The sequence below is a fragment of the Oryctolagus cuniculus genome, chromosome 3 (genome assembly GCF_051225735.1).
Source record: "Oryctolagus cuniculus isolate XC-2025 breed Fujian yellow rabbit chromosome 3, ASM5122573v1, whole genome shotgun sequence".
NCBI classification, from domain to species: Eukaryota; Metazoa; Chordata; class Mammalia; order Lagomorpha; family Leporidae; genus Oryctolagus; species Oryctolagus cuniculus.
Window position 1 is genome coordinate 71,923,676 of NC_142869.1, and position 27,084 is coordinate 71,950,759.

The 27,084-nt window shown below is 41.7% G+C and overlaps 1 protein-coding gene and 1 long non-coding RNA gene across 5 annotated transcripts in view; one reads left to right on the forward strand and one right to left on the reverse strand.

Moving 5' to 3' along the window:
• The window catches only part of LOC103348770 (uncharacterized), an 85,719-nt gene that overhangs the window by 28,690 nt on the left and 29,945 nt on the right, over window positions 1-27,084 (forward strand). The gene's annotated exons all lie outside the window — the stretch shown is intronic.
• DHRS9 (dehydrogenase/reductase 9) lies at window positions 221-26,266 on the reverse strand. 4 transcript variants are annotated; one of them, XM_017342909.4, is made up of 6 exons: window positions 26,061-26,198; window positions 22,437-22,662; window positions 11,972-12,319; window positions 9,863-10,121; window positions 6,954-7,117; window positions 221-1,229 (listed from the first exon to the last, which is right to left on the reverse strand). In XM_017342909.4, the coding sequence occupies exons 3-6, from the start codon at window positions 12,282-12,284 to the stop codon at window positions 1,006-1,008; spliced, it is 960 nt and encodes a 319-aa protein (XP_017198398.1). In that variant the 5' UTR covers window positions 12,285-12,319; window positions 22,437-22,662; window positions 26,061-26,198; the 3' UTR covers window positions 221-1,005. The 4 variants fall into 4 exon arrangements, with proteins under 4 accessions (XP_017198398.1, XP_051704490.3, XP_089185198.1 ...); XM_051848530.3 differs by lacking the exon at window positions 22,437-22,662 and having other exon boundaries at window positions 26,061-26,266; XM_089329072.1 differs by lacking the exon at window positions 11,972-12,319.

Here is a 27,084-nt window from a genome sequence, read left to right on the forward strand (position 1 = left end):
AATAGGGTCCAGAGTCAATCCAATTTAGAACCATGAATATGAGCAAGACACAGATCTAATGTCATTGTAACTGTAGGCTGGAGAGAGCCTTATAGTTTAGCTATACATCTTCATGGGGCTTCCAAAACACCTAAAATGTAGGATTTCCAATGATCTCAGCTATAAATTGTTCCAGATATGTAGGTCTTGTTGTTATTAGAGTTGCCAGAATAAGTATGAATTCTCTAACTTCTCTTTATTTTGGAATTATTGGCTATATTACCCTTTTTACACCAGGAAATGATATGCATCAGTGTTCACAGTGACCTTTAATAGGATACTCATCCTCCATAAGTCTCTCCTTAGGAAGACTTGCCTTCAAGTCTTTCGGAGTCTCCCTTCCTATGTAAATCTAAATCCTTTCTTTGAAATCCTCTTACTTCTTTTCCTGTTTTTATTCTTCCCTTACACTTGCAGTCTTACCTACTGTTTTTCTGCTGCCCCTCAGCTTCTACCAATGTCACATCATACTTACCATCCTTTCTTTTCTTTTCTTCTGCCCATCAAGGCTTACCAGGACTGAGTTCTAGTTCTTGAGAGATTTATTCTCAGTGAGATAATAGAATACATTTAATCCATTTACAAAAGTATGCTACTTGTCTGTTAATATTTTGATGAGACAAAGTTTAATGTTTAGGAGATACTCTGTAAGACTGGGGCAAGTGGTGATACAAATGATTGGGGGGGGGGGGCGGTCTTTAGATCGTCCTTGCATTGTACCAAGCAGGCAAACCCTCAGTGTTGGGGAGGACTTGCCTAAGTGATGCAGCATCCTTGTCATTTTCAAAGAAAGCTTCAGAGGGGATGCTGGACATCACCATTGATGGCAGGACCCCTTCTTTTATCAAAAGAAACATGATTAAGTGAATCAGGTTTAGATTAGATCAGTAACATGATTTAAAAGTAGATGTGTCCTTGCAATCAGTCAGTCTCATAGCCCGGGGCAGGCACTTGTGGTCAACTTATTCACACTGCCTTGGGATTAGCCAGCTTTGCATCCCGTTTCAGCAATAAAAAGTCTTGCAAAACTGCTGGCATGTAAGACAGAGGGATCCAGAAAGTCTTGGCATCTTTTCCAGCAGCATAGTGAGTCTTAGGGGAGAGACTTGTCAGAGCATGCTCCATGCACTGTATCACCAAGGAGAGGTCCAGATTCCTAAATGCTGAAGTGAACTTCAGTTTGGCCATACCTACAAGAAGGGACAGAAACACATTTAATCTTTGGAATGAGGGGAAACGCAGAGTGGGAGGCTAACGTGCATGTGAGGGAATTTATTTTAAATTTGCCATTATAATTGAAGTACACCATGAGGGATTTCTGTCTGTCTTGTAGAAAAGGACTTAGCAGTACTTTCTCTAGACCAGTGGCTCCCAGACTTGGGTGGGAAACAGAATCTCCTAGAGCCATGTTCAAACCCAGATTTCTGGGTTCCATTCCCAGAGTTTCTGATCTGATAGGTATGGGAAGGGGCCTAAATATTTGCATTTCTAACAAGTTTCCTGGAGAGCTGGTCCTGCTGGTCTGGACATTAAACTTGGAGTATCACTGCTTTAAAGCAACAAGGGGAACATGCTTCATCAAATGCATAAGGTCTCTAAGTCTAAGAAGTTATAGGTTTGATTCCTAATTTGTTTTAGAAAGTACAGGTACTAGGTTTGTAGGAAATGTGGGTGTGCAAATGCATTTGTGCTTGTCTGTGCATAAATGTGGAGATGAGGCCGGCTGTGGCTCAATAGGCTAATCCTCCGCCTTGCAGCGCCGGCACACCAGGTTCTAGTCCCGGTCGGGGCACCAGATTCTGTCCTGGTTGCCCCTCTTCCAGGCCAGCTCTCTGCTATGGCCTGGGAGTGCAGTGGAGGATGGCCCAAGTGCTTGGGCCCTGCACCCCATTGGAGACCAGGAGAAGCACCTGGCTCCTGCCATCGGATCAGCGCTATGCACCAGCCGCAGCACGCCGGCCGCGGCGGCCATTGGAGGGTGAACGAATGGCAAAGGAAGACCTTTCTCTTTGTCTCTCTCTCACTGTCCACTCTGCCTGTCAAAAAATAAAAAAAAAATAAAAATAAATGTGGAGAAGAGAGAATGCACTCACATACTACATTCCTCTAAAAATTCTTGAGTAAAGAGAACCAACCCCAAATGTACTGACTCACGAAGCCATGTATTTGTTTTCAGATGAATGAAGTGTTTAAGTCATGTGTTAAGATATCTTTAGAGAGGTGGGTATTTTACAAGTGGTTGGTAGTGGTTTGGAGCCCCAATCCTCCAAAAAATGGTGTTGAGAAACTGCTTATCTACATACAGAAGAATGAAATAGTACCCTTGTCTCATGCCATATAGAAAATTAATTTGAAATGAAATAATGACTTAAATATAAGGTCTGATAATGCAACTAGAAAAAAAACATAGGGAGATAAGCTTCTTGACATTGGTCTGAGACATAATTTTTTTGGATATGAGCCCAAAAGCACAGGCAACAAAAGCAAAAATGTGCAAATGGGACTGCATCAAACTAAAATGCAAAGGAAACAGTTAAAGTAGTGAGGAGATAACATAAAGAATGGGAGAAAATCTTTGCAATTCAAACATGTGATGAAGGGTTAATATAAAAAATATGTAAGAATTTCAACTCAATAGCAGAAAATAATTTGATTGAAAAATAGGAAGGCATAAAATTGCCAACACACATATGAACAAATTGCTCAGTATCACTCATAATCAAGAAAATACAAATGAAAACTGCAGTTTGACCTCATTTTTGTTACAATGACTATTATAAAAAGGCAAAAGGTAATAAGTACTGATGAAGGTGTGGAGATAGAGAAATTTTTTTACTGTTGGCAGGAATGTAAACTTGGATAGCCATTTATGGAAAATAGTACAGAAGTTCCTCAAAAAATTCAAAGTAGGGCTCAGCATTGTGGCACAGTGGACCAAGCTGCCGCTTCTGACACTGGCATCCCATGTTGAAGTGCCAGGTTGAGTCCTGGGTACTGTGCTTCATATCACACTTTCTGCTAATGTGCCTGGGAAGGCAACGAGAGATGGTCCAAGTACTTCGACCCCTGGTACTCCCATGGGAGACCCAGATGGAATTCCTGGTTCATGGCTTTGGCCTGTCACAGGCCTGGCTGTTTTGGTCATTTGAGGGAGAGAATTAGTGGCTGGAAGATCTCCATCTCACTCTTGTTACTCTGCTTTTTTAAATAAATAAATAAATCTTAAGAAAAATTCAAAGTAGATCCTCAGATGCTGTTAAAATATACCTGAGTTATGTCTTTTCAAAGGGAAAATCTGTAATTTTAGGTTTTCCTTTCAAACTCGGGCCCCCACTTAGCACAAATTGTTTAAAGAATTTAGTAAGTCTTAGTGGCTGTTTTAACTTCTATTACCACAGCCTGGGAAATGAAAACAGGTGACCTTAAACTTATGGTCTACTTTGTGAATCTGGCTAATCTGCCAGTCCTGATTTGAAAAACCATAGTAAGAACAACCAGTGTAGGAAGAGTAATTTCTAATATTCTATAGCACCATAGGGTAACTATGTTTAGCAGTTAATTATACATTTCAAAATAACTACTAGAGAGGGTGTTGAATGTTCCCAGCACAAAGAAATGATAAATGGCGGAAGTGATAGATATGTCAATTACCCTGATCGGATTATTATACGTTGCATACATGTATTGAAATATCATGCTATGCCCCATTAAACATGCACCAATTCTATGTGTCAAACAAAATTTTGAAAGTATAGTTTTAAAAAGAGCAATCAGTGTAACACTGGGCTCAGTGCCTTCTGCTATTTCTGAAACACAAAACCTGAACCAAGGACTAGGTAAAAAATAATTTGAGAGAGAAGTTGGTGTAATACATTCATAACATTGAAAAAATATCAATGTCAATATCACAAAAGAAAGCTTTTCTAAATAAGAGATTTTTCCCCCTAAAGTATTAAGTCTGAAGAGTTGAGTTCAGTCTTAGCCTGAGCCTACATCAAACCTTCAGAGTCACTAAGCCAGAAAGAGACTATTTAACAACAGTAGTCTAGGCCGGCGCCGCGGCTCAATAGGCTAATCCTCCGCCTTGCGGCGCCGGCACACCGGGTTCTAGTCCCGGTCGGGGCGCCGGATTCTGTCCCGGTTGCCCCTCTTCCAGGCCAGCCCTCTGCTGTGGCCAGGGAGTGCAGTGGAGGATGGCCCAGGTGCTTGGGCCCTGCACCCCATGGGAGACCAGGAAAAGCACCTGGCTCCTGGCTCCTGCCATCGGATCAGCGCGGTGCGCCGGCCGCAGCGCGCCGGCCGCGGCGGCCATTGGAGGGTGAACCAACGGCAAAGGAAGACCTTTCTCTCTGTCTCTCTCTCTCACTGTCCACTCTGCCTGTCAAAAAAAAAAAAAAAAAAAAAAAAAAAAAAAAAAAACAGTAGTCTAAACCAACAGTGTGACATGTTATTACAGGAGGTTTGTCAAACCAGACATTTTAGTAGATATACATGCATAATGAGTGTACATCTGTGTTTGTGTGTCCGTGTGTGTGTACACGTGTGATGAGTGGTGATGGCTGGGACAACAGCCATTTACAAAACCTTTCCAGGTGGGCCTGACCTGTTTCTTGGCTCTACCTTGAGAACTCCAAACCTTAAACCTTACCTTAGTCTATCTTAGCATGTCCATTGACAAAGAAGCAGGTTCACAATTTAGAGGGATGGAGTAATATACTTTGAGGTGGCACACTGTTCAACTCAAAGCAGGAGTTCAGTGAGTATTGAGAAATACCGAGTAAACATAAGCAGGGTCAGGCAGTTTGAGATGGAATACGAGTCCTGATAGAGGCGGTTTGACCAAAGTCTTTAATGCCCCGTTTATAGCATAGTGGCCAGCGGCCAAGAATAAATGGCAGTCAGACTTGCTGTGTGCAAATCTAGCTCTTTCACTTACTATCAGTGTAATTTTGAGCAAATTACTTCTTTATGGATCTACTTCTAAAAAATGAAGGTGACGATAGTCTGTACTTAATATAATTTATTCAGGGAACTTTTCCCATTTTTTTTTTCTTTGTTTGAAAGGCAGAGAAACAGAGACAGAGAGAAACACAGAAACAGAGAGTACACCCACTTCCAAAATGTTCACAACAGCTAGGGCTGGACCAGGTCAAGACTGGGAGCCACAGACTCAAACCACGTCTCTCATGTGGGTGACAGGGACCCACCTACTTTAGCCATTACATTCTGCTTCCAAGGGTGTGCATTAGCAGGAAGCTGAAATAGCAGAGCCAGAACATGAATCCAGACAATCTGACCTGGGATGTGGATGTCCCAAGTGATGTCTTAACCACTGTGCTAAAAGCCTGCCCCTATTTGGGGGATTTTAAATGAAAGAGTCCACTAAAGCACTTAGAATAGCGACAAGAGCCTACTAAATGTCTACCATATGTCAGTCTTCACTATCTAATCTTTATTGTTATTCCTGCATTCCTGACTCAGCACTTTGATTTATTCTACCTCTCCTTCCATTTACCCTTCCATATTTCTGCTCCAGAAAATTTCCACCAGGGGCCAGTGCTGTGGTATAGTAGGCTAAGCCTCCGCCTTTGGTGCCAGCATCCCATCTGGGCACTGGTCATCTCCCAGCTGCTATTCTTCCAATACAGCTCTCTGCTTATGGCCTGGGAAAGCAGTGGAAGATGGTCCAAGTGCTTGGGCCCCTGTACCCACATGGGAGACCCAGAAGAAGCTCCTGGCTTTGGATTGGCCAGCTCTGGCTGTTGCAGCCATTTGGGGAGTGAACCAGTGGATGGAAAACCTTTATCTCTGCCTCTCCCTCTTCTCTGTCTGTAACTCTACCTCTCAAATAAATAATCTTAAAAAAAAAAAAAAAAAGAAAATTTCCACCCAAATAATTCCTTCATGTCCTTTAGGCCTTGTTCAAACCTGACCTGTCCTATTAACCAGCAATTTTTTTTTCTTGTTTTCAATTCCTTGGACAATTATGAACCATACTCTCTAGCACCATTTCAAGGCTGTTGTACTACCTTTATGAAGGAGTGGTTTTGTTTTCTTTTTAAAGACGTATTTGTTTATTTGAAAGGGAGTGTTAGATAGAGAAAGATATCTTTCATCTCCTGGTTCACTCCCCAAATGGCCACAACAGCCAGAGCTGGGTTGATCCAAAGTCAGGAGCCAGGAGCCTCTTCTAAGTCTCCCACGTGGATGTAGCAGCCCAAGTACTTGGGCCATCTTCCGGTGCTTTTTCAGGCTATCAGCAGGGAACTGGATCAGAAATGGAGCATCTAGGACTTGAACCAGCACCCAATGGAATGCCGGCACCACAGGTGGAAGCTTTACCTACTATACTACAGTGCTGGCCCCAGCATCAGTTTTCTTGCATACTGTAGTTTCATTATTTCATGGTCTCATCTAGGTACTTTTTGTTGTCAACTAGATTGTGAGCTAATAAGGATCAAAACCTGAGCCTTCTCTATATTTTGTAACCTCTGTAAATCCTTGAACAATATTGAGTGTGTGTTTGATGATTAACACAGAGGGGGTGTGTGTGGAGACCAATTCTGGAGTCAGCCTGCCAAGACTCATGTCCTGGCGTGACAAGGAGGAGTCCTATAACCTTGGATGGGACATTTCACCTTCTCAAGCCTCTGCTCACTACTTCAACTGTTCTTTTGAGGACTAAATGATGTAATTTATATGATGCTTCACACAGAACTTGGCACTTAGTAAATGGTGATAACATGCAGAGAAGCAAGAAATGATACTAGAATCATTTGAGATGCCTGATCCATCTTTAAGATCTTATTGGTATATTATCCTGGGAACTTTGTGTTTTTATTTACATTGCATTGCCTTCAATTCTACTTAGGATAATGAATTTCAGAGGATACTGCATCTACCCAGAAACTCACGTTTTTCAATGTAACTTTCTCCATACTGTTGTTTGATGTCTGGAGAGAGCTGCTTCCAAATGGCGAGTTGTCTTTCAGTTATCTTGGATGATTCTGACAATTGGGTTTTGAACATTCCTGGTTCGATGCATGAGACATGCACACCAAAAGCTTTCATGTCCCGCCTGTGAAGAGAACCCATGGAAGATGTTTAATCTAGGCTTATGTGCAGATCATTTGCTATTTGGGTGACTTTCTTCTCATGAATCTTTTCATGGGATCACAGAATTGGGTGCATTGCCAGTGAGAGTCCTGCTCTATCCTCACATTTTGAAGTTCAGAAAACTCAAATTCAGGGTGGTAAAGTGAGAGCTGGTTAGTGGCAGAACAAGGAAGAGATCGGAGTGGGCTCAGTCCTGTATTCCTAAGCCATCTTCTCATCACTGAATTGATGAGTATTCAGGTTAGAGACAAATTTCTTCTCAGTACTCAAAGTTCCATATGGTTAAATGGATGAATGGCCGAGATGGGCAAGCTCAGCTCCATTCTAGGAATGTTCAGACTGCAGCAGGAATGAGGCTATGCCGAAGGACCTAGTGTGATCAGCCTTAATGAGATTAACCTGCCTCCTGTGCTCCTGAGCAAGCTTTTCCACCATGATGCTGCAGAAAACCAAAAGCCTACTTATTTATTAGGCATCAGCTTTTACAGGAATCATGGTACCCCTTTCTTTAAAGTATACTCCTGTATTGCAAACAAGCATCTGGATAATCATTTTCTAAATTAAATTTCTGCTTCCACCAGGGATATATAAGTATGTAATTACTACTTTTATGGAAGTATTCACTGTCAGATATATTTTTTTTTTGACAGGCAGAGTGGACAGTGAGAGAGAGAAACAGAGAGAAAGGTCTTCCTTTTTGCTGTTGGTTCACCCTCCAGTGGCCACCGCGGCCGGCGCGCTGATCCGATGGCAGGAGCCAGGTGCTTCTCCTGGTCTCCCATGGGGTGCAGGGCCCAAGCACTTGGGCCATCCTCCACTGCACTTCCTGGCCACAGCAGAGAGCTGGCCTGGAAGAGGGGCAACTGGGACAGAGTCTGGCGCCCCGACCGGGACTAGAACCCGGTGTGCCGGCGCCGCAAGGCAGAGGATTAGCCTGTTGAGCCGCAGCACCGGCCCACTGTCAGATATTTTAGAAACTCCACTGGTGAAATTAGAATCTGATTTAACTTAAGAGATACTGCTTTCTAGCAAAATAACTATTCTATGGTTTAAAATATACTTTACTGGGGCTGGCACTGTGGCCCAGCAGGTCAAATTGCTGCCTGCAGCACCAGCATCCCCTGTGATAACCGATTCAAGTCCCAGATACTCCACTTCCAATCCAGCTCCCTGCTAATGTACCTGGGAAAGTACTGGAAAATGTCCCAAGTGCTTGGGCCCCTGCATATACATGGAAGACCCAGATGAAGCTTCTAGCTCCTGGCTTTGGCCTGGCCCAGCTGTGGCTGATGTGGCTATTTGGGAAAGTAAACTAGTGGATGGACTCTTGCTCTGTAACTCTGCCTTTCAGATAAGTAAATAGACCTTTATAAATATGTATGTGTATATATAATAAAAAATGAAAATTAGCTTAACCTTAAAAGATTTTGTACAGTATGTTACTTGCACTAATATATAAAACCTTATTTTTCCAACTTAACTGTAGTTTACTCACTTGCTCTACCTCATTCTTGAATCCTGGAAGTAGTGGTGCCAGGGGAGTGTTTGGGAAGACTTGACTACCCACCCACTTCAAATGCACATTGATTTTAGAAACATTGTTCCAATATTATTGTGTTTATTTCCCAGGAGAACCAGATTTGGCAACCTGCTGCTTGGCAAAATGGAATTGTCCTATCTTTATTAATATCAGTGGAGTTTAACCTTTTCTAAGAAAGCAAATCCTAAATGTATGGTCTAGGACATGAACTCTTATATAGGGTTTCAACAAATACAAGATTAATAAATAAATAGATTAATTGAAAGAAATACTGTATCTACTTTTGTCTTTTCTCTTGCCTTGCACAGCATCATGCAGCTAAATATCTTTCATTGGCTTCTCCAATCCCTTCCCACCATATCCTTAGAGACAGACTTGTTTAACCATACTCTGGGCACATTCATTGGTCAGACAGAAAGAGGAAAGAGATGGGGCTGGTTATTCTTCCTATGGTATCAACACTGATTATTTCATCCCTCAAATGAAGGTAAAAGTCTCTGTGTTTCCAGGTTCTAGAAACTTCTCTGTATCCTAGTCTCTTTGGTTTTATTAATAGAAATGTCCCTGCTATCATTTGTCCTCTGATAGAACACTGTACTTGGGGGTGTCTCCCTGTACACTTCCTATGTTTGGAAGCAGTGCTTTATGTAAATTCTATTCTCTTTACCCAATTTTAAAATGTGCCACCACTTCCTGCTAGAACCTTGACCAAACTTGTAATTCAAGAGCTTTGAACTGATGGGGATAAATCCTGGTTCCAAGTGAGATATTCTTTTCCATTCTCGCCTTGAAAACAGCTATGAAACGTGGCGCAAATGCATGGAACATCTATACAGTAATGTCAGTAGTGAGATCTACCCAGATTTATGATTCCCTGGTTCATTCCCTTTATCAGTTTGACAAACTGACCTATTAAATATTAAAGTCAACATCACTATCAGCATCATACAATAGTGCAAAGAGTTAAAGAATTAGATATATTTGGGTTCAAATCTCAGTTCTACCACTTACCAGGTGGGTGAAATTGGGCAAGTTACCTATTCTTTTATTTTTCAATGCTATCTATAAGTTGGGAATAATTTGAAGTACTAAATATTTTGTACATATTAAGCATTCAATGAGTGTTAGTAACCATTATTTCTTACTAAACCAATTAATTTACTGTACCTTAAGCTGTCGTTGAAGGCTTCCACTGCATATTTGGAGGGACTATAGCCCCCACCAGAAATTGAAATCCGACCCCCAACGCTGGAGACATTGACAATCCTCCCATGAGCTTTTTTGACCAAGGGAAGCATATTTAATGTCACATTGATGAGCCCAAACAGGTTCACTTCAAAAGGTTCTCTGTAGTCCTCCACTGTCAGCCAGTCACTGGGAGCCAGCATCCCAAGGACACCAGCATTATTGATCAGACCCCAAAGACCTGGAACACATAGGAAGGAAAGGAAGTATAGTAGACAGCAGCACTTATCTGGGCATCACCAATGTAAATATACCCCCTGCTTTTCATAGTGGTGCATTTTCTTCCTTGAAGATATATTATTGCTTTGAAACACTTTGCAGTTTGGAGAAGTAACCACAGAGAGTGGGAAGCTAAGCTGAAATAGCTAAAGGTCTGTTACTGGAGTTTATTCTTACTGTTATTCTATTCTGTTCCAGTTCTGAATGTCAAATACTAATACTCTCCAAGTAAGAATTCTGCTTTTTCATCTTAAATGTACGTTAAGTTGGTCTAGTTTCCCCTCCTGTGCTAGATGGCAGGATCAGAGAGTATTTACTAAATGTATATGGACAAAGAATGATATCAATCTACTTCCCATTTATTTTTTGTTAGAAAAAAATTCAATAATTCACTTGGTTTATTTTATCATGGGAAACTAATATTGTAAAAGGTGTTTGAAATAACACACAATCATCTGGAGCCTTATCAAAACATTGCATTTTATCTGTGGACCAGCATTATGGGTTATGTTGTTGCTTTCAACACCTGCTTCCCATGTTGGAGTGCCAGTTTGAGTCCCAGCTGCTATGTTTCTGATCCAGCTCCCCACTAATGCATCTGGGAAAGCAGCAGAAGATGGTCGAAGTACTTGAGCCCCAGCCACTCATGGGGAAGACCCAGATTGAGTTTATGGCTCCTCCTATTTTTGGCATGGCCAAGCCCTGTCCATCACAGCCATTTGGGGAGTGAACCATCAGATGGAACCTCTTTCTCTCTGTCTTTCCCTGTCTCTGTCACTCTGCATTTCAAATAAATAAACATTTTTTTAAAAAACCATTGCATTTGAACCTCAGAATCTCAAAAATCTTCAAAAATGAAGATACAATAGAGAAAAATAGTATACATTTGTTTTTTCTTTTGTGGACCCCAATATTTTTAGCCATGAGAACCCTCATTCAAATCCACTAAAAATCTTCTAGTTAAAAAATTCAGCCATCTGAGGTAGCAGAGTCTATTAAAAATGAGGGACAAGGGGCTCACTTCTCTACCATGACTTCTAAGACGCTTAGATGCAAATTCTCAGGTCATTTTTCACCTTGCCCATTGAAAATGTGTGACTCTGGAGCTGTGTGTAGTGAAAAACGAGTCCCAGGTTTCCAGATGTTGGTTTGTAATTACTCTCATATTCTTCTATAGTTTAGCTGCAAGTTCCTTTTCTGTGTATGTGGCAATAATAGTCCTTCACAGAAGAAGACCTTCAACTCAGTTCCAAATGTGCCCACTGGGGCATAAGACTGGGCATAGCTGGGACTGGGTGGCATGTGCACAGGCTGCTTGTGACTTGGAATTACCCAGAAGCTATCTTAAGATTAGTGAGGTACACAGCTGATATTTAAGAGACATTTTTCTCTTCTTCTTCTTCTTTTTTTTTAATTATTTAGTTATTTGAAAGAGTTACAGAGAGAGTAAGAAAGAGAGAGAGATCTTACTTCCTAAATGGCCACAATAGCCAGGACTGGACCAGGCCAAAGCCAGGAACTTTTTCCTGGTCTCCCTCATGTGTTCAGGGGCCCAAACACTGGGGCCATGCTCTGCCGTTTTCCCAGGAGCATTAGTAAGGAGCTGGATCAGAAATGGAGCAGCTGGGACACAAACCTCTTCCCATATGGGATGCTGGCATTGCAGGCAGCAGCATCGCCCATTATGCCTCAACACAGGCCCAAGAGACATTTTTTTGAAAGGCATTTAAACACTGAACACATTTTATTTTGCCTTAGTTTCTTCCCCCTTCCTCGCTCCCTACACCCCATCCCCTACTCCAGGTTGCTTACCTTTTTCCCCAACTTGGTTCTTCACCCACTGGGCAGTCCTTTTGACGCTCTCTGCATCAGTTATATCCAGAATCACGGTGTGAAGTCTCTCTGAGGTTTTTGCCTTTAAAGCTGTTGATCCTGATTCAGTCAGACAGGCAGCAATTACATGAAATCCTTTTTCATCAAACGTTCTGGCTGCCAAATTTCCAAAGCCCGAATCACACCCGGTGATGAAAATATACTTATTGGTGATGTCTGCAATCTTTAGTTTTCCTTTGTAATTCCACAGAAAGCCACAGAGGAGCAGGAGAGCTAACACCCAAATGAGCATTTTTCCCCTGTGTGTGACAGTGCTACTCCTATCTCCTACAATGAAAAGAAAATGGTGTCTTAAGTGTTCAAAATTAGAAAGAAAATTCCAATTAGAACTATCAGGTTGGGGATGGCGCTGTGGCATAGTAGGTAAAGCTGCTGCCTGCAGTGCCAGCATCCCATGTGGATACCGGTTCAAGTCCTGGCTGCTCCACTTTCCATCCGGCTCTCTGCTATGGCCTGGGAAAGCAATAGAAGATGGCCCAGGTCCTTGGGCCCCTGCACCTGTGTGGGAGACCCAGAAGAAGCTCCTGGCTCCTGGCTCCTGGCTTCAGATCAGTGCAGCTCCAGCCGTTGTGGCCAACTGGGGAGTGAACCAGAGGATGGAAGACCTCTCTCTCTCTCTCTCTCTCTCTCTCTCTCTCTGCCTTTCCTTCTCTCTCTGTGTAACTCTTTCAAAGAAATAAATAGGTCTTTTTTAAAAAAAAATAACTATCAGGTATTACAACCCAAGATTGATAAAATTGAGACAATCCATTTGAATGGTTCAAAAGTTACAAATAGCTCTTACCTGATTGTTTGGGAATATGGTCATTTAAATGATAAACCACTCTTCTAAAGTGCTGTAAAAGCTATATATGTGTGTGTGTGTGTGTGTGTATCCAAGAAATTAAATAGAAGAAAGGAGGAGGAGACATGGTAAAACTGACACAAGCCACTGGGTTGATGGAGGGAACTGGAGTTGTGTGGTATGATGATATTAACCTAACAGGTGAATTCATCCATGTGAAAGGCAGACTCTCACAGTAAAATTTTACTTTTGTTACTTCATGAAATTCAAGAGCAGGATAACTCTAAAATCTATTAGAAAGTATAATTTAAGTTTCTTTGTTCTGTCAAACTCCTATTTATTTTCAGGCCTTCAGAAAAAGGAGAGCCATTTGGGTGCTACCACTAAGAATGTATTCCCACCTTGGTTTCTGTTTTCTTTAAATAAAAAGGACCTTCAATCCAACTTTCAGGCCCTTGCAACTCTATGCAGAGTATGAAAGTGGGAGGCTGGAGAAAAGCAATCCCTCCAGAAGGAGGAAGTGACAGGAATTTGTCATTTACCCCTGCCTTGGGTCTGAGCCCTTGCAGGCCGTACTCTTCTAACTCATAGTCAAGGGACAACCTAAGGAAGGAGCTCATCTGCTCCCCTCCCTCCCCTTGAAGGACCACACAGCTTTATCTGCTTCTGTTAGTCTGGGGAACAAAGAGTGGCCAAAGAAAACATCACTTGGGGGAGGGGAATTTTATCTCCTTTCCCCAGGACCTGGAAAATTTCCTCTCAGGTCCGTACAATGTTTTTGCCCTCAGATCCACCCTTAGAACCAAGAGGGGCCTCACAAAGGACAATTCATAGATCCCAAGTTGAGATTCAGACTCTGTGGATGCTTCTGGAATCATAGCTGTTTGTGGACATTGTGTTCAAGAAGGAGCTGTGAGGCCAAGCAATTTTATAAAGTTTGAACTAGGTTTGTATGTCCAGCTATTTTTTGTTTTTACTTTGAACCATTTTTAGAAATTGTTCGTTTATTTCTGCTTATGCTTAAGGCAAACAACGAATGCAGAAAAAAATCAATAGTGCTTTATCACATCTGGCTGAGTATTTTGGCACATTTCCTTCCAGCTTTTTTTCTGTAACATATGTAAAGATTTTTCTCTAGTAAGGAATATAAACAGGAATAGAATTTTAAACACACACACTTTATTTCTATAGCTACATAAAGAACAGACTATTTGAATGTAATGTAATATATCTTCTTCACTATTCAAGGAATTTTTGAGCTCTGCTTTCATCTTTTTCTCCCCAAAAGATCTACAGCTAAAGAAAAAAAAAGGTAAAATAATTGCCAATTAATGAAAATGAAGTCAGTGGGAAAATATTAATGTGAAGTGTTTTTTGCTCAGGTCTGGCCTAGGTTAAAAATTACTGAATAACAAAGCATCCAGTGTATTGTCCAAGTGGATTCCATAGCTGAATCTGTAATTGAAACCTTCAACAAAATTACTTCAAGAAGACAAATATTAGTAAGACTCAGTGGCCCCTGGAGCAGAGGCAGGAAATTATTGATGTTGTCAGGTTTGCCAGGGATAAGCATAAGAGGAATAATAGTAAAATAATGGCTTATCTTAGTACAGCACTCTATACTGCACTATTACATACAGGTCTCATCTGATCATCTCAATAGCCTTTTGAGTTAGAAAGGGCATATTACTTACCTTGATTTTTAGAAGATGAAAGACCTCAAGGAAACAAGCTGATGTGCCAAGACCTTTGGGGCCTGGAATGCTATGCCCTTCCACAGTGAGGAGCAGCAAGAGAGATACTGGTTACTGGCATCCCTGTTCTCAGTGCCCCAACAACACATTGATCTTGACTTTAGCGGCCTTTCTGTTCTAATACAACGGTTGGCACAAGTTCCCAGAGGGAGGGAAAGCAAATAGGGGTCAGGGGGAGGAAGCCACAAGGAAGATAGGTTCTGTTCCTCTGTATAATGTTAGTTATAAACCCAAAGTGGGTAGGTGGATGATTTGGGTATCTATGAAAGCAAAGAGGCTCCACAGAACCTAGGGAAGGTCTGTGGCTAGAATTCAGAATCCACCTGGAGGGGGCAAAAATTCCATCTTTATTTTTCTAAACTGTAGCTGAAATTTAGCACACCCCTATTGTACAAGTAATAGAAAATCGTCAGTCTGGAGATTCCTCAGAAACCTGAATATAACCCTACGATACAACCCAGCCATCCCACTCCTTGGAATTTACACAAAGGAAATTAAATTGGCAAACAAAAAAGCTGTCTGCACATTAATGTTTATTGTAGCTCAATTCACAATAGCTAAGACCTGGAACCAACCCAAATGCCCATCAACAGTAGACTGGATAAAGAAATTATGGGACATGTACTCTATAGAATACTATACAGCAGTCAAAAACAATGAAATCCAGTCATTTGCAACAAAATGGAGGAATCTGGAACACATGCTGAGTGAATTAAGCCAGTCCCAAAGGGACAAATATCATATGTTCTCCCTGATTGGCAACAACTGAGCACCAAAGGGGAAACCTGTTGAAGTGAAATGGACACTATGAGAAACAGTGACTTGATCAGCCCTTGTCCTGACTGTTGATGTACAATGTAATACTTTATCCCTTTTAGTATTTTTTTTTGTTGTTCTAGTACTATTGGTTGAACTTTGTAATTAACACACAATTATTCTTAGGTGTTTAAATTTAACTGAAAAGTGATCCCTGTTAAATAGAAGAGTGGGAATAAGAGAGGGAGGAGATGTACAATTTGGGATATGCTCAATCGGACTTGCCCCAAATGGTGGAGTTAGAAATGTGCCAGGGGATTCCAATACAATCCCATCAAGGTGGCATGTACCAATGCCATCTCACTAGTCCAAGTGATCAATTTCAGTTCACAATTGATCACACTGATAGGTCTAAGAGTCAAAGGGATCACACAAACAAGACTAGTGTCTGCTAATACTAACTGATAAAATCAAAAGGGAGAGAACGATCCAACATGGGAAGCGGGATACACAGCAGACTCATAGAATGGCAGATGTCCTAAATAGCACTCTGGCCTCAGAATCAGCCCTTAAGGCATTTGGATCTGGCTGAAGAGCCCATGAGAGTATTTTAGGCATGGAAAGATAAGACACTCTCGGGGGCATGGGGGTGGGGGTGGGGAGAAGACCTAAATGAAAGATCTCTGTGAGTGAGATCCCAGTGGAAAGAACGGGGCCATCAAAGAAGGGGGTACCTTACCTTTCTCTGAAGGGAGGAGAGAACTTCCACTTTGACTATGACCCTGTCGGAATAAGATTGAAGTCGGCGAACTCAAAAGGCTTCCATAGCCTTGGCAACTCATGACTAGAGCCTAGGGAGATTACTGACACCATAAACAAGAGTGTCAAATTGTTAAGTCAACAACAGGAGTCACTGTATACTTACTCCTCATGTGGGATCTGTCCTTAATGTGTTGTGCAATGTGAAGTAATGCTATAACTAGTACTGAAACAGTATTTACACTTTGTGTTTCTGTGTGGGTGCAAACTGTTGAAATCTTACTTAATATATACTAAATCGATCTTCTGTATATAAAGATAATTGAAAATGAATCTTGATGTGAATGGAGTGGGAGAGGGAGCAGGAGATGGGAGGGGTGCAAGTGGGAGGGAAGTTATGGGGGGGAAGCAATTGTAATCTATAAACTGTACTTTGGAAATTTATATTTAGTAAATAAAAATTTAAAAAAACAATTAATAGAAAATCACAGTAGTATTTTTAGTGACTAATTTTTTGTTGTGAAAGATGGACTCATTAAAACATATTGTCCTTAATAGGTTCATTTCTGAACTGAAGGTTATTTCAGAGTTTCAAATGGTGGTGTCCCAACCTATTGTCTGAATCCTCTGCACTGCCAACCCTGACCTCTAGTTTTGCAAAGCCTGTCCTAACCCCAGCTGTTATGGTCCAAAGGGTTCACATTCCTCTAGGTCATTGGACTAAGTCAGCCACAGACCAACACGTATCTTTGACCTTTAGTAGTTTTTAGCCAGAATATCGCATCTGAGGAGTTATTCCCAATCAGAGCCATTGGGACCATGATCTGTACACAGAAGCCAGTTAATGGCCAATTAGTTCATTGGCCACTGAGAAGTAAATGAATAACAGCATCCAGCAAGCCTGCCTCAACCACACTGCCAGCTATGGTCACTTGCTCCCTGGTCCCAACAATTCAGATACAGGGCATTGACTGTAGTTACTTGAGTTGTTTGCTCATTGCTACATCTTCTAATTTACCTTACAGAAAACTGCATGTGGGGTGGGGGGCACACATCTGATGGCTCAAGGTGATAGACAGTGGTTGGGAACCCAGAACTCACAAGCAGACAAGTGGAGATTCAATTCCAGTTTCCCTACCATCAGAGAGCTCTTGAGAAATTATTTTTTTCTGATTGTCCATTTCTCTGTAAAAGAGAGATACAGCATTTACCCTGAAGAGTAACCTGGTGACATAAAGTGACTTCACACCTGCTACACAGGAGAGTCTTTTTGTCTAGGTCAGGATCAATCACTGGCACTTTGTGTGGGCTCTGATCTATGTGTTGCTCAGATGAAAGCATGAGTTCTCAACCTCAGAACTTGCACTGTTCTGGGCCACATAATTCTTTGTATAAGGTCTATTATAGTGTCTTTAGCAGCAACTGTGGCCTCTATGCACTAGATGCCAGTAGCACCCCTCCTCGAGTTTTGAGAAACAAATTGTCCCTTGGGGGACAAAGTCACCACCAATTGAGAACCACCTGGCCTAGAGCTCCCTTGCCTTGAAGGTTTAAAATTACTTTTCTGGAAGCACATTCATTTGTTCTTCTCATTGATGAGACTTTATTCTTTTTATGGCCTTAATAAGAAATTTTATTACCTCTAAAAATTACTCATGTTCTGCTGCAAGCATTAGTTTCAATGATTTTTAAAAGATATCTTTTTTTCCTATCTGAAGGATAAGGGGCATTGAGCAAAACCCAATTTATGTGTGACAGCATTTCTGATTTTAGAAATTACCAAATTAGCACTCATGGCATTCCAAGGCCTGAATTCTGGCTGTTTTCAGTTGGAGTTGTTACAGGATCCTTTTGGGTGCCCTTCAAGTGAGTGACCAACTGATCCTACAGAATTCAGAATATGCTATATAATCCACAGTCCTTAGGATTCCTGGTTGACCAAGTCAAGTGGTTACCGAATGCTTACTATGTGCTAGGCCATCTTCTAGGGCCTGTGAAAATTGTCTTATTTAAACTTTATAATAATCTTTGTTTTATAGAAAAGGAAACAAATTCAGAAATGCAGATTAATCAGTTTAAGATATATTGTGGCAGTGACTCTGGCACTGACAACCGGGCCATCTGGTTCTGCCACTGTCATCAATATTCCCACTCACCTCTGGTAGTCTGGGTTCTGCAAACTCTATGTCATCTGTGCCTCATGTGATATTGGGGTTTAAGTTGATACTCAGTAAATGCTGTAGCAGGAAGGGGGAAAGGGAGGATGGGAAGAAGTCTCCACCTTAGCTCCAGGGATCTGGTGATAATTGTATTAGTGTTCAAGACCTCTGAATCATCTGAGCAAAAGGATAACAGTAACTATGATAATAGAATATTCACACTTCTTCTTTTTGATAACTTGATAAAGATTTGAGAAGTATTCATATAACATTTACTCCATTTAAAATTGAAACATTATGAGGAGTGGTTGTGCAGCAATTAAGATTCCATTTAGGATGCTCTGCTTCTAGCTTCCTGCTAATGCACACTCTAAGGCAGCAGGTGATAGTTCGAGTGTTTGGTCCCTGTCACCCAAGTAGGAGATCCAAATTGAGTTTTGGGTTTCTGGCTTTGGTTTGGTCCAGCCCCAACTATTTGTAGGCATTTGGGGAGTACACCAGAAGATAGAAGCTCTGTCTTTGCCTCTCTGTCTCTTTGCCTTTCAAGTAAATGTTTTAAAATTTAGTATATGGTAGGTTTCAAACAAAAGGAGAGTGGCTAGAATGAAAACTTTGATCTCTGAACTCCTAAACTGTGAAAAGAGGAAGAATAGCAAACACAGAAACATATTATCAGTCAATAGGAGGACTGAAAACACCTTATCCAAAACTTTCTATCAAAGGAACCAAAAACGGAGAAGTCATATTTTCATTCATCCTTCTTTGTCTTAAATAGTAACTGCCTGTCTGGGGCAAGAGGAAAACATTGCACTCAGGTCCTTGTTCACTTCTGCTTGCCACTTCTCTTTTTTTTTTTTTGGACAGGCAGAGTGGACAGTGAGAGAGAGAGAGACAGAGAGAAAGGTCTTCCTTTGCCGTTGGTTCACCCTCCAATGGCCGCCGCGGCCAGCGCGCTGCGGCCGGCGCACCGCGCTGATCCGATGGCAAGAGCCAGGAGCCAGGTGCTTTTCCTGGTCTCTCATGGGGTGCAGGGCCCAAGCACCTGGGCCATCCTCCACTGCACTCCCTGGCCACAGCAGAGAGCTGGCCTGGAAGAGGGGCAACCGGGACAGAATCCGGCGCCCCGACCGGGACTAGAACCCGGTGTGCCGGCGCCGCTAGGCGGAGGATTAGCCTAGTGAGCCGCGGTGCCGGCCGCCACTTCTCTTAACTCTTCTCTTCCTGGATTTCTTTTCCTCATAAAAACTTAAACATAAGAACTTTCCATTTCACTTCTTTATTCATCCTCCTTTACTCCTTAAAAATAAGAGACACCATTTAGAAAACAAGAACAGAAAAGAGTGTCTCAATGTCATTGTCAGGTATTCTTTTTAAAAGAAATATAGAGTTCTTTCTCAATAATTCCTGCTATATCACTTAATTTTATTTCCATGTAACCTTAAGTGAGGTTTTCTGGAACAAGTCAGTCTCACTGACAGGAGTTCGTATGATTTTTATTTACTTTCAGTTTGCATCTTTATGGCTTAAGTTTCATCAACAGCTAAGTTGTCTAACAGAGTACATTAAACAGAGCACATATAGCCACAGGCTTCTGAAGTACTTTCTTTTAGGGGTTTGCTCACACAAGCTTTCTTATTGACAGCAGACAAACATGTATATTTATATTTTGCATATTTAAATATTGTAAACTTGGCATAACTTATACAGAATTCCTTTCTATGCAAACCTCTCCATTGAGGTAAAAAAAAATCTCATGGTCTTTCAGAGATTTCTACTGCATTTTTCTTTAAGAAAAATAAACATTAGAGTCTAATGATAGGATTAATTGATTAATAGGACTACAGAATTATGTTTCTGTGGAAAAAATGTTCGAGCTGGTTACCTGGACATCTGAACACAATTAAAAATTAGAGCAAATAGTCTCTACATGAAATATGTTTGCATTTGGCAACAAATGTTCTTTTGAGGCCTGATTTAAAATAACAATGATTATGATAATAACTGTGGTGCTGATATAATAGAGATGGTATTTATCACTCAATGGGATGAGTTAAGTTTCACATTTTTCCCTGAGGGTTGTAACTGCCAGGTGAAAGGCCTGCCCCTGTTTACATTTAAATTATATCATAGAATTCAAAATATCCACAAGAGATGGTTTGGAATGTTTTCATCACAAATCATAGATATTGGAGGTGCTGGGTAGCCTTAGTATCTTGATGCCCTGTATTCCTTCAGGGAAGAGGGTAGGGTCAGCCCTTGGTACTCAGAGTGAGCTTTGGGGTGGTGAGACAGCAAAGTACGAAGGGCGTGGAGAAGTGTGTGTGACTTTCCATTGGAGACTCACAGAAGCCTCCCAGGGACAGAGCGGCTCTCCCTTCTAGCACAGGAGTTCCAGCCCACTCTTCCCCTGGGGAGACCCACTGCACTTAACATTTGGCACGTTTAGTTCAAAGGAAAAAGGCATCTTTGATTTTCTTTGGCTTCCCCTCAAAACTCTAGAATTCACCTTAACATTCATAATTCTGAATTATCTCCATTCCCTCCCAGGTTCATTATTTTGCTAACACACTTTCTGTCAATTTTGGTAGGTTAAGAATTATTGTTATAGCCATGGTTACTTTAGCTATGGTTACTAGTAAAAAAGTGCCAACTGGAAGAGATTACGTGAGTATATTGTGTATTGCAGCTTCAGAGAAGGCTTAGAAGTAGAGTCTGTCTATATGGACACAGAAAGTGTGTCTAAACCTTTGGTGTATTTTGTTCACCCATAGTTATCCTGAGCCAGAGGAAAAGGTCAGGATTTTTAGATATGGTCCCTTAAGAAGGTTCTGTTCATTATAAGCATTTAAAAACCAGCCCCCCCCCCCCCAGGCCGGCGCCGCGGCTCACTAGGCTAATCCGCCTCCTGCGGCGCCGGCACACCGGGTTCTAGTCCCAGTCGGGGCGCCAGATTCTGTCCCGGTTGCTCCTCTTCCAGGCCAGCTCTCTGCTATGGCCCGGGAGTGCGGTGGAGGATGCCCAAGTGCTTTGGCCCTGCACCCCATGGGAGACCAGGAGAAGCACCTGGCTCCTGCCATCGGATCAGCGTGGTGCGCCGGCCACAGCGCACTGGCCGCGGCATCCATTGGAGGGTGAACCAACGGCAAAGGAAGACCTTTCTCTCTCTCTCTCACTGTCCACTCTGCGTGTCAAAAAAAAAAAAAAAAAAAAAAAACCAGCCCCCTCCCTTTAAATGTTTGAGGTAGGGATTTTTTTCCCCCTTGCAGTTAACATTGATATTTGTTGTACAAATTTGGCACCCTTTTCAAATCTCAGAAAATACAGCACAAAGATGATGTATCATCAGCTCTCATTGTATGCAGAATCTAGCCAAATGTGTGCCGAGGGATATTAGGAGAATGCACAATCCCTATCCTTGGGCTAATGGCGTAGCAAGACATTTCAGAGTCCTTTGTCCAACCCTAAACTGAATATGTCTTATTTCAGCTTTTCTCCCCTCCTGCTAAAAGTCAAGTCATAGAGAAAGAAGGTCACACCACCATCCAAAGCACTGCGCCATAAAATGAACAGCAAATGCCTGAAGCAGGTTTTATGCTGTCATCCCAGAATCCAGGCATCAGATGTACAATACCAGGAATTACCCTGCTTCCTTATGACCTACAAGGCATTTTCTCACTCACTTTGGTGTATATGTGTGTGTACATTCGCATATGCACACACCTGTTGTAAATCAACAGTTGATAACGTTGGTAAAGCAGGTAGGCAGGCAGATCAGACTTGCAGTTATAAATCTGTTGCTCTAGTAAGAAACTCATTAAAATTTCTGTGCTTTTTGGAGCCCTTCCCTCTCCAGTTTCCAAGTAATCATAAGACTCATAGATGGTATCAAATAGACCCAGAGGGAAAAAGAACAAGATATGAATTAATTGTGACTCCTGGGTGCTAAAGGACAGTCAGAGACAGACCCGGAGGAGTCTAAGCTAAGATCCCAGGCCACATGGATCTCATTTCTGTGGTGAGATGAACTCAGAGCATATCACTGCCTTCCAACATATCACATTAAAAAATAATAAGAATAGCAACAGTTGACCACAGCTTGAAAGACAACTTGATTCTTTATGGAAGAGTGAAGAAAAGGAAGAAATAAATGTCAAAACTCCCTCATCCGTTACCTTTTTAAAGTTGAGTTGAGATGCAAACACTGCTGGTGGACTTGCTCAGCTGACTGCAACCTTGCTGCTGTGCGCAGGGGAAGGAAGAGTTGTGCCACTCTGACCAAGATCTTCCTGAGGTCAAGGTGCCTGTGCAAACTCTGAGAGCCTACACGTGTGGAGGCTCCTTAGGCTCTCTCCTCACTCTGTGAGTCAGTGCTTGTGACACTGAATGATGATTAAATCTCTTTCATGGATAAAGGAAGGCAAGAAGCTGTAAGTCATGTGTTTTCAAAGGAATTGACAGTATCTTTAAGAGTAAACTAAATTTAGCTGCTTATAGAAGGAATGAAAAACATGACTCATAACATTCCCTTTCTACCAGTAGGAACCTTTGGGCAAATTCAGCAGCTGAACTAATGTAACATAGAAACATTTTGTGAACTGCTTAGTGCATTGTTGCAATACCTTAACTTTTGAATTAGGATTATTTTTCATGATCTTCATTCTCGTAACACACCTTTGTTTAGTTAGTAACGCACCTTTGTTTAGTTAGTACCCCAGCCCTCCCAAGAGAGCAAGTACATGAAATCAGTCTGTGATGATTCTTTTTACCATATTTAAAGGAGATTGATGAGCGAGGAGACAAAAGCAATGTAATGAAACAAGGTTTTGGAATTACTTATCAGCACTAATTTGTGTTTTAAGGTATAGCAAAGCTAGTTTATAGGCATGGTCTCTGGACCTGTGACCACTGAGAATAGGAAAGGATGCCTCTTTCTCTCCCAAAGGTGCTCTGTTCAGAGCATCTCAGTTGACCTGGCATTTCCCGGGGCTTCAATAGAAAGTATTGAGGCTACAGGTGATGAAGGCAAGTGATGGGGTTAATATCTACCCTTGAACCTGATAACCTGCCTCTGAATTTTAGTCATACAGATAGGTAAGAACCCTACTCCACTGGGGTTTTTTGTTGTTGTTGTTTTTTATTTTCAGTTTCACTGTATGCTGGTTTATTTCTGTGTTCCTTAGATTTCTCGGGCTCTGTGTTCCTTTGAAAAATGCAGGTGTTGGTGTTGTGGTTCAGCAGGTTAAGCCACTGCTTGCAACATTGGCATTCTATATTGGAGTACCAGAGTGTGAGTCCCAGATGCTCCACTTCTGATTCAGCACCCTGCAAATGTGCCTGGGAAAGCAGTGGAAGATGGCCCAAGTGCTTGGGCTCCTGCTACATGTAGGAGACTTGGATGCAGTTCCAGTCTCCTGACTTTGGCCTGACCCAGCTCTGGCCATTTGGAGAGTGAACTAATGGATGGAAAATTAATTCTCTCTTTCTCCCCCACCACTTCCCCTTTATTGCTCCTCTCTGTCAGTCTGTCAAATAACTAAATCTTTAAAAAAGAAAAATACAGCTCATGATGACTCAGCTGAAGTGAGCATATGAACAAACACATCCATCTAAGTAAAGTTGAGACCCTACTATCACCTTTTAAATTAAATGGAGGAGGGGCTGGCATTTAACCTAGCAGGCAAAGCTGCCGCTTGCAATGCCAGCATCCCCTATAGGCACTGATTCATGTACTGGCTGCACCAGTTCCCATCCAGCTGTATGCTGATGGTCTGGGAAAAGCAGCAGAAGATGGCCCAAGTGTTTGGGCCCCTGTCATACATTTGGGAGATACGCATGAAGCTCTTGACTTCAGCCTGGTCTAGTACTGGCTGTTGGGATCAACTGGAGAGTGAACAAGCAGATGGAAGATCTTTACTCTGTCTCATCCTTTCTCTTCCTGTAACTCTTTCAAATACATAAATAAATCTTAAAAATAAATTAATTAAATGGGGGATCTTTTTGCTCCAAGGGAATAAAAAACCAAGACTGAATGAAATACACTCAGGTAAATATGGAGCCCCAAATGTGCCAAACATACTTCTTCCCTTTTAATACTCCCCAAGTCAAAGTAAGGCTTTAACATGAAACCCCTAAGAGAAGCAAAACACTGATTTCAATCCACATAAAGAAAGCCACAAATTGGAGCTGGTGCTATGGCATAGCGGGTAAAGCCACTGCCCGCAGTGCCAGCATCCCATATGGGTGCCGGTGCATGTCCCGGCTGCTGTTCTTCCGATCCAGCTCTCTGCTATGGCCTGGAAAAACAGTAGAAGATGGCCCAAGTCTTTGGGCCTCTGCACCTACGTGGGAGACCGGGAAAAACCTCCTGGCTCTTGGCTTTGGGTCAGCGCAACTCTGGCCATTTCAGCCAATTGGAGCGTGAACCAGTGGATGGAAGACCTCTCTCTGTCTCTGTCTCTACTTCTCTCTTCTGTGTAACTCTTTCAAATAAATAAATCTTAAAAAAAAAAAAAAAAAAAGGAAGAAAGCCACAAATCAACACTGGACCCTTCTTGTGGCAGGTTAGAGCAGAATATTGTCACTGAGAGGTGGAGAGAGCCTCAGGTCATGGAGTAATGAAGGGAAAAGAGCCAACAATATAACAATAATATAACAACAATATAACAATAATAAGGTTTTTTTTTTTACTCAAGAATCTAATGAAGTCCTGTTTCAAAAGCTTCCCACATAGACTCTTGATTCAAATATTTAGGCTGATTTGTCATAAAAATTTGCCAAAGGGAATCTTTGCCATGTGTCTGGCATGTCCCTCAATTCCAGTGGACCCAATTCAAGAGTTCAGGTTTAGTGCCCTAGCACTGGGGTTAGAACCTTCCTTCTCCTTGTCAAGGGGCCCTTTTAGATGTTCAGTTATGGGACGCATGTGTTAGCAATGCCTAATGCAGGCTGTGTTTGCATTTCAATTCGCATCTTAAGGGCTAAGCTGTCTTTCATGCTACCCTTTTACAATGCATCTTTTAATGCATAACTTGATTCAGAATGCTTCCTACGATAAACTTCTGGTCATCAAATATGACATATCAGTGTAAAATCATCCAGAATTCAGTTACCATTTGATCTTTTCCTAGTTTTCTAAAATAAAAGGTTGTATGTAGATTTCATACAAATGTAAATTTCAGTTTTTGATAACTGGATTGTAATTATATGGATAGTACTATCAACAAAATGCTAAAGGTATGGTTATTTTTTTAAAGAATTATTTTATTTATTTGAAAGAGTTATAGAGAGAAGTTGAGCCAGAGAGAGAGAGAGATCTTCCATTCCGCTGGCTCACTCCCCAAATGACTACAATGGCTAAAGTTGAGCTGAAACCGAAGCCAGGAGCCAAGAGCTTCTTCCAGGTCTCCCACATGGTTGCAGCGTCCCAAGGACTTGGGCCATCTTCTACTGCTTCCCCAGGCCATAGCAAAGAGCTGGATCGGAATTGGAGCAGCTGGGACTCAAACTGGCGCCCGTATGGGATGCCAGCATTGCAGGCTAGGGCTTTAACCTGCTGTGCCACAGTGCCAGCCCCAAAGATATGATTTTTTTTCTTCTAGATCTATAGTCCCCTCTTCTCCCATATTTTTACCTTGGCTATTATTTTCCAAACACTTAAACATTCCCAAATCCAAAGAATACCCAGACCCAAGACTGTCTTAGGCAGTGTACATCAGGTTTCTCACAACTCTACTGGACTGTAGAGGTCCAAGTAATGGATAATCTGAAATGAAAGTCAAATGGAGAAGACCACTTACTCTGCACTGCAGGCTGGAATCGATCCAACTCTTGGAGTATGTCTGGTGTCTCCTTTGTGAAACTGGCCAGGAGACTGAGGCTGGTGATATATGTTGACCTCCTCCTTCCTGATGTAATAATGCAATTTTCTCTCAAGATCTCTATCAGTGGAGTGTGTTTCTGCATAACTATTATGTGTCACATTACTTCACATTTTTACCAGTGTACTTGGTGTTTTTTTCCTCCTCCCTTTGGCAATGGACAGTTCTTTTATTTCCTCAGTAAAGGGAACCTGTCCATGGGTCATCCTTCTTATACCAATAACACCTTTGACCTGCATAGCTAGGAGCTTTGTTACTCATTTGGCTTTTCATGACTCTCCTAACTGTAAAATGAAGCTGGGCTAATCTGTTCCTCTCTGTGTAAGATCCTTAAAAATACTAATAGTTAGGAACTGAGTCATGGAGACATTCATAGAGTCTTTGAAGAAAGAGTTTCCTTATTTGCAGAACACGTTCTTTCAGCTTACTCAAATAGGCGGTCCAAGGTTGAAAAATAGGATGAGGAGTATTATATGGGAGGTCATTGTACCAGAAATGCAGTCAGAGCTAGGGAGAAGATGAATGACAATAGAGGTAACTGAGGACCAGAAAAACTGGGGATTCCCAGCAATAGGGAAACTTGTGAGACATCAGGGTGGAGGCTTAGTAAGAAAAATGTGACTCCAACAGAGGAAGGATGTGGGTACTTCTTTTGTGTGACCGTCATATGTAGGACACTGAAACATATTTCTTGGGTTAAGAATGATCCTCTTGCTAGGTTTCCTGATTTCTTTCAATCTTGGGCTTCTTTTGCCCAGAATCTTAACTGACCTGAGGAAAGGACTAAATGGAATTAAGATCCACTGCCATATATTATCTAATTGCGTAACATATAAATACTGTTTAGTAGGAAAGAACTTACTGAGATCCATGGAGGGGAGTTAGAGATGATTCTAAGCAGTTAAACCTTTTTCAGACCCTGTTTTGGAGTATTCTGAACTGC

Excerpts from the sequence above, each read along its gene's own strand:
- DHRS9 (XM_051848530.3), bottom strand. The coding sequence starts at position 26,226 with ATGCAGAAACACACTCCACTGATAGAGATCTTGAGAGAAAATTGCATT. Across the intron at positions 7,118-9,862 it reads GCCTTCAACGACAGCTTAAG|GCGGGACATGAAAGCTTTTG; the intron begins GTACAGTAAATT and ends TTCTCTTCACAG. Across the intron at positions 1,230-6,953 it reads AGAAAGTTACATTGAAAAAC|GTATGGCCAAACTGAAGTTC; the intron begins GTGAGTTTCTGG and ends CCCTTCTTGTAG.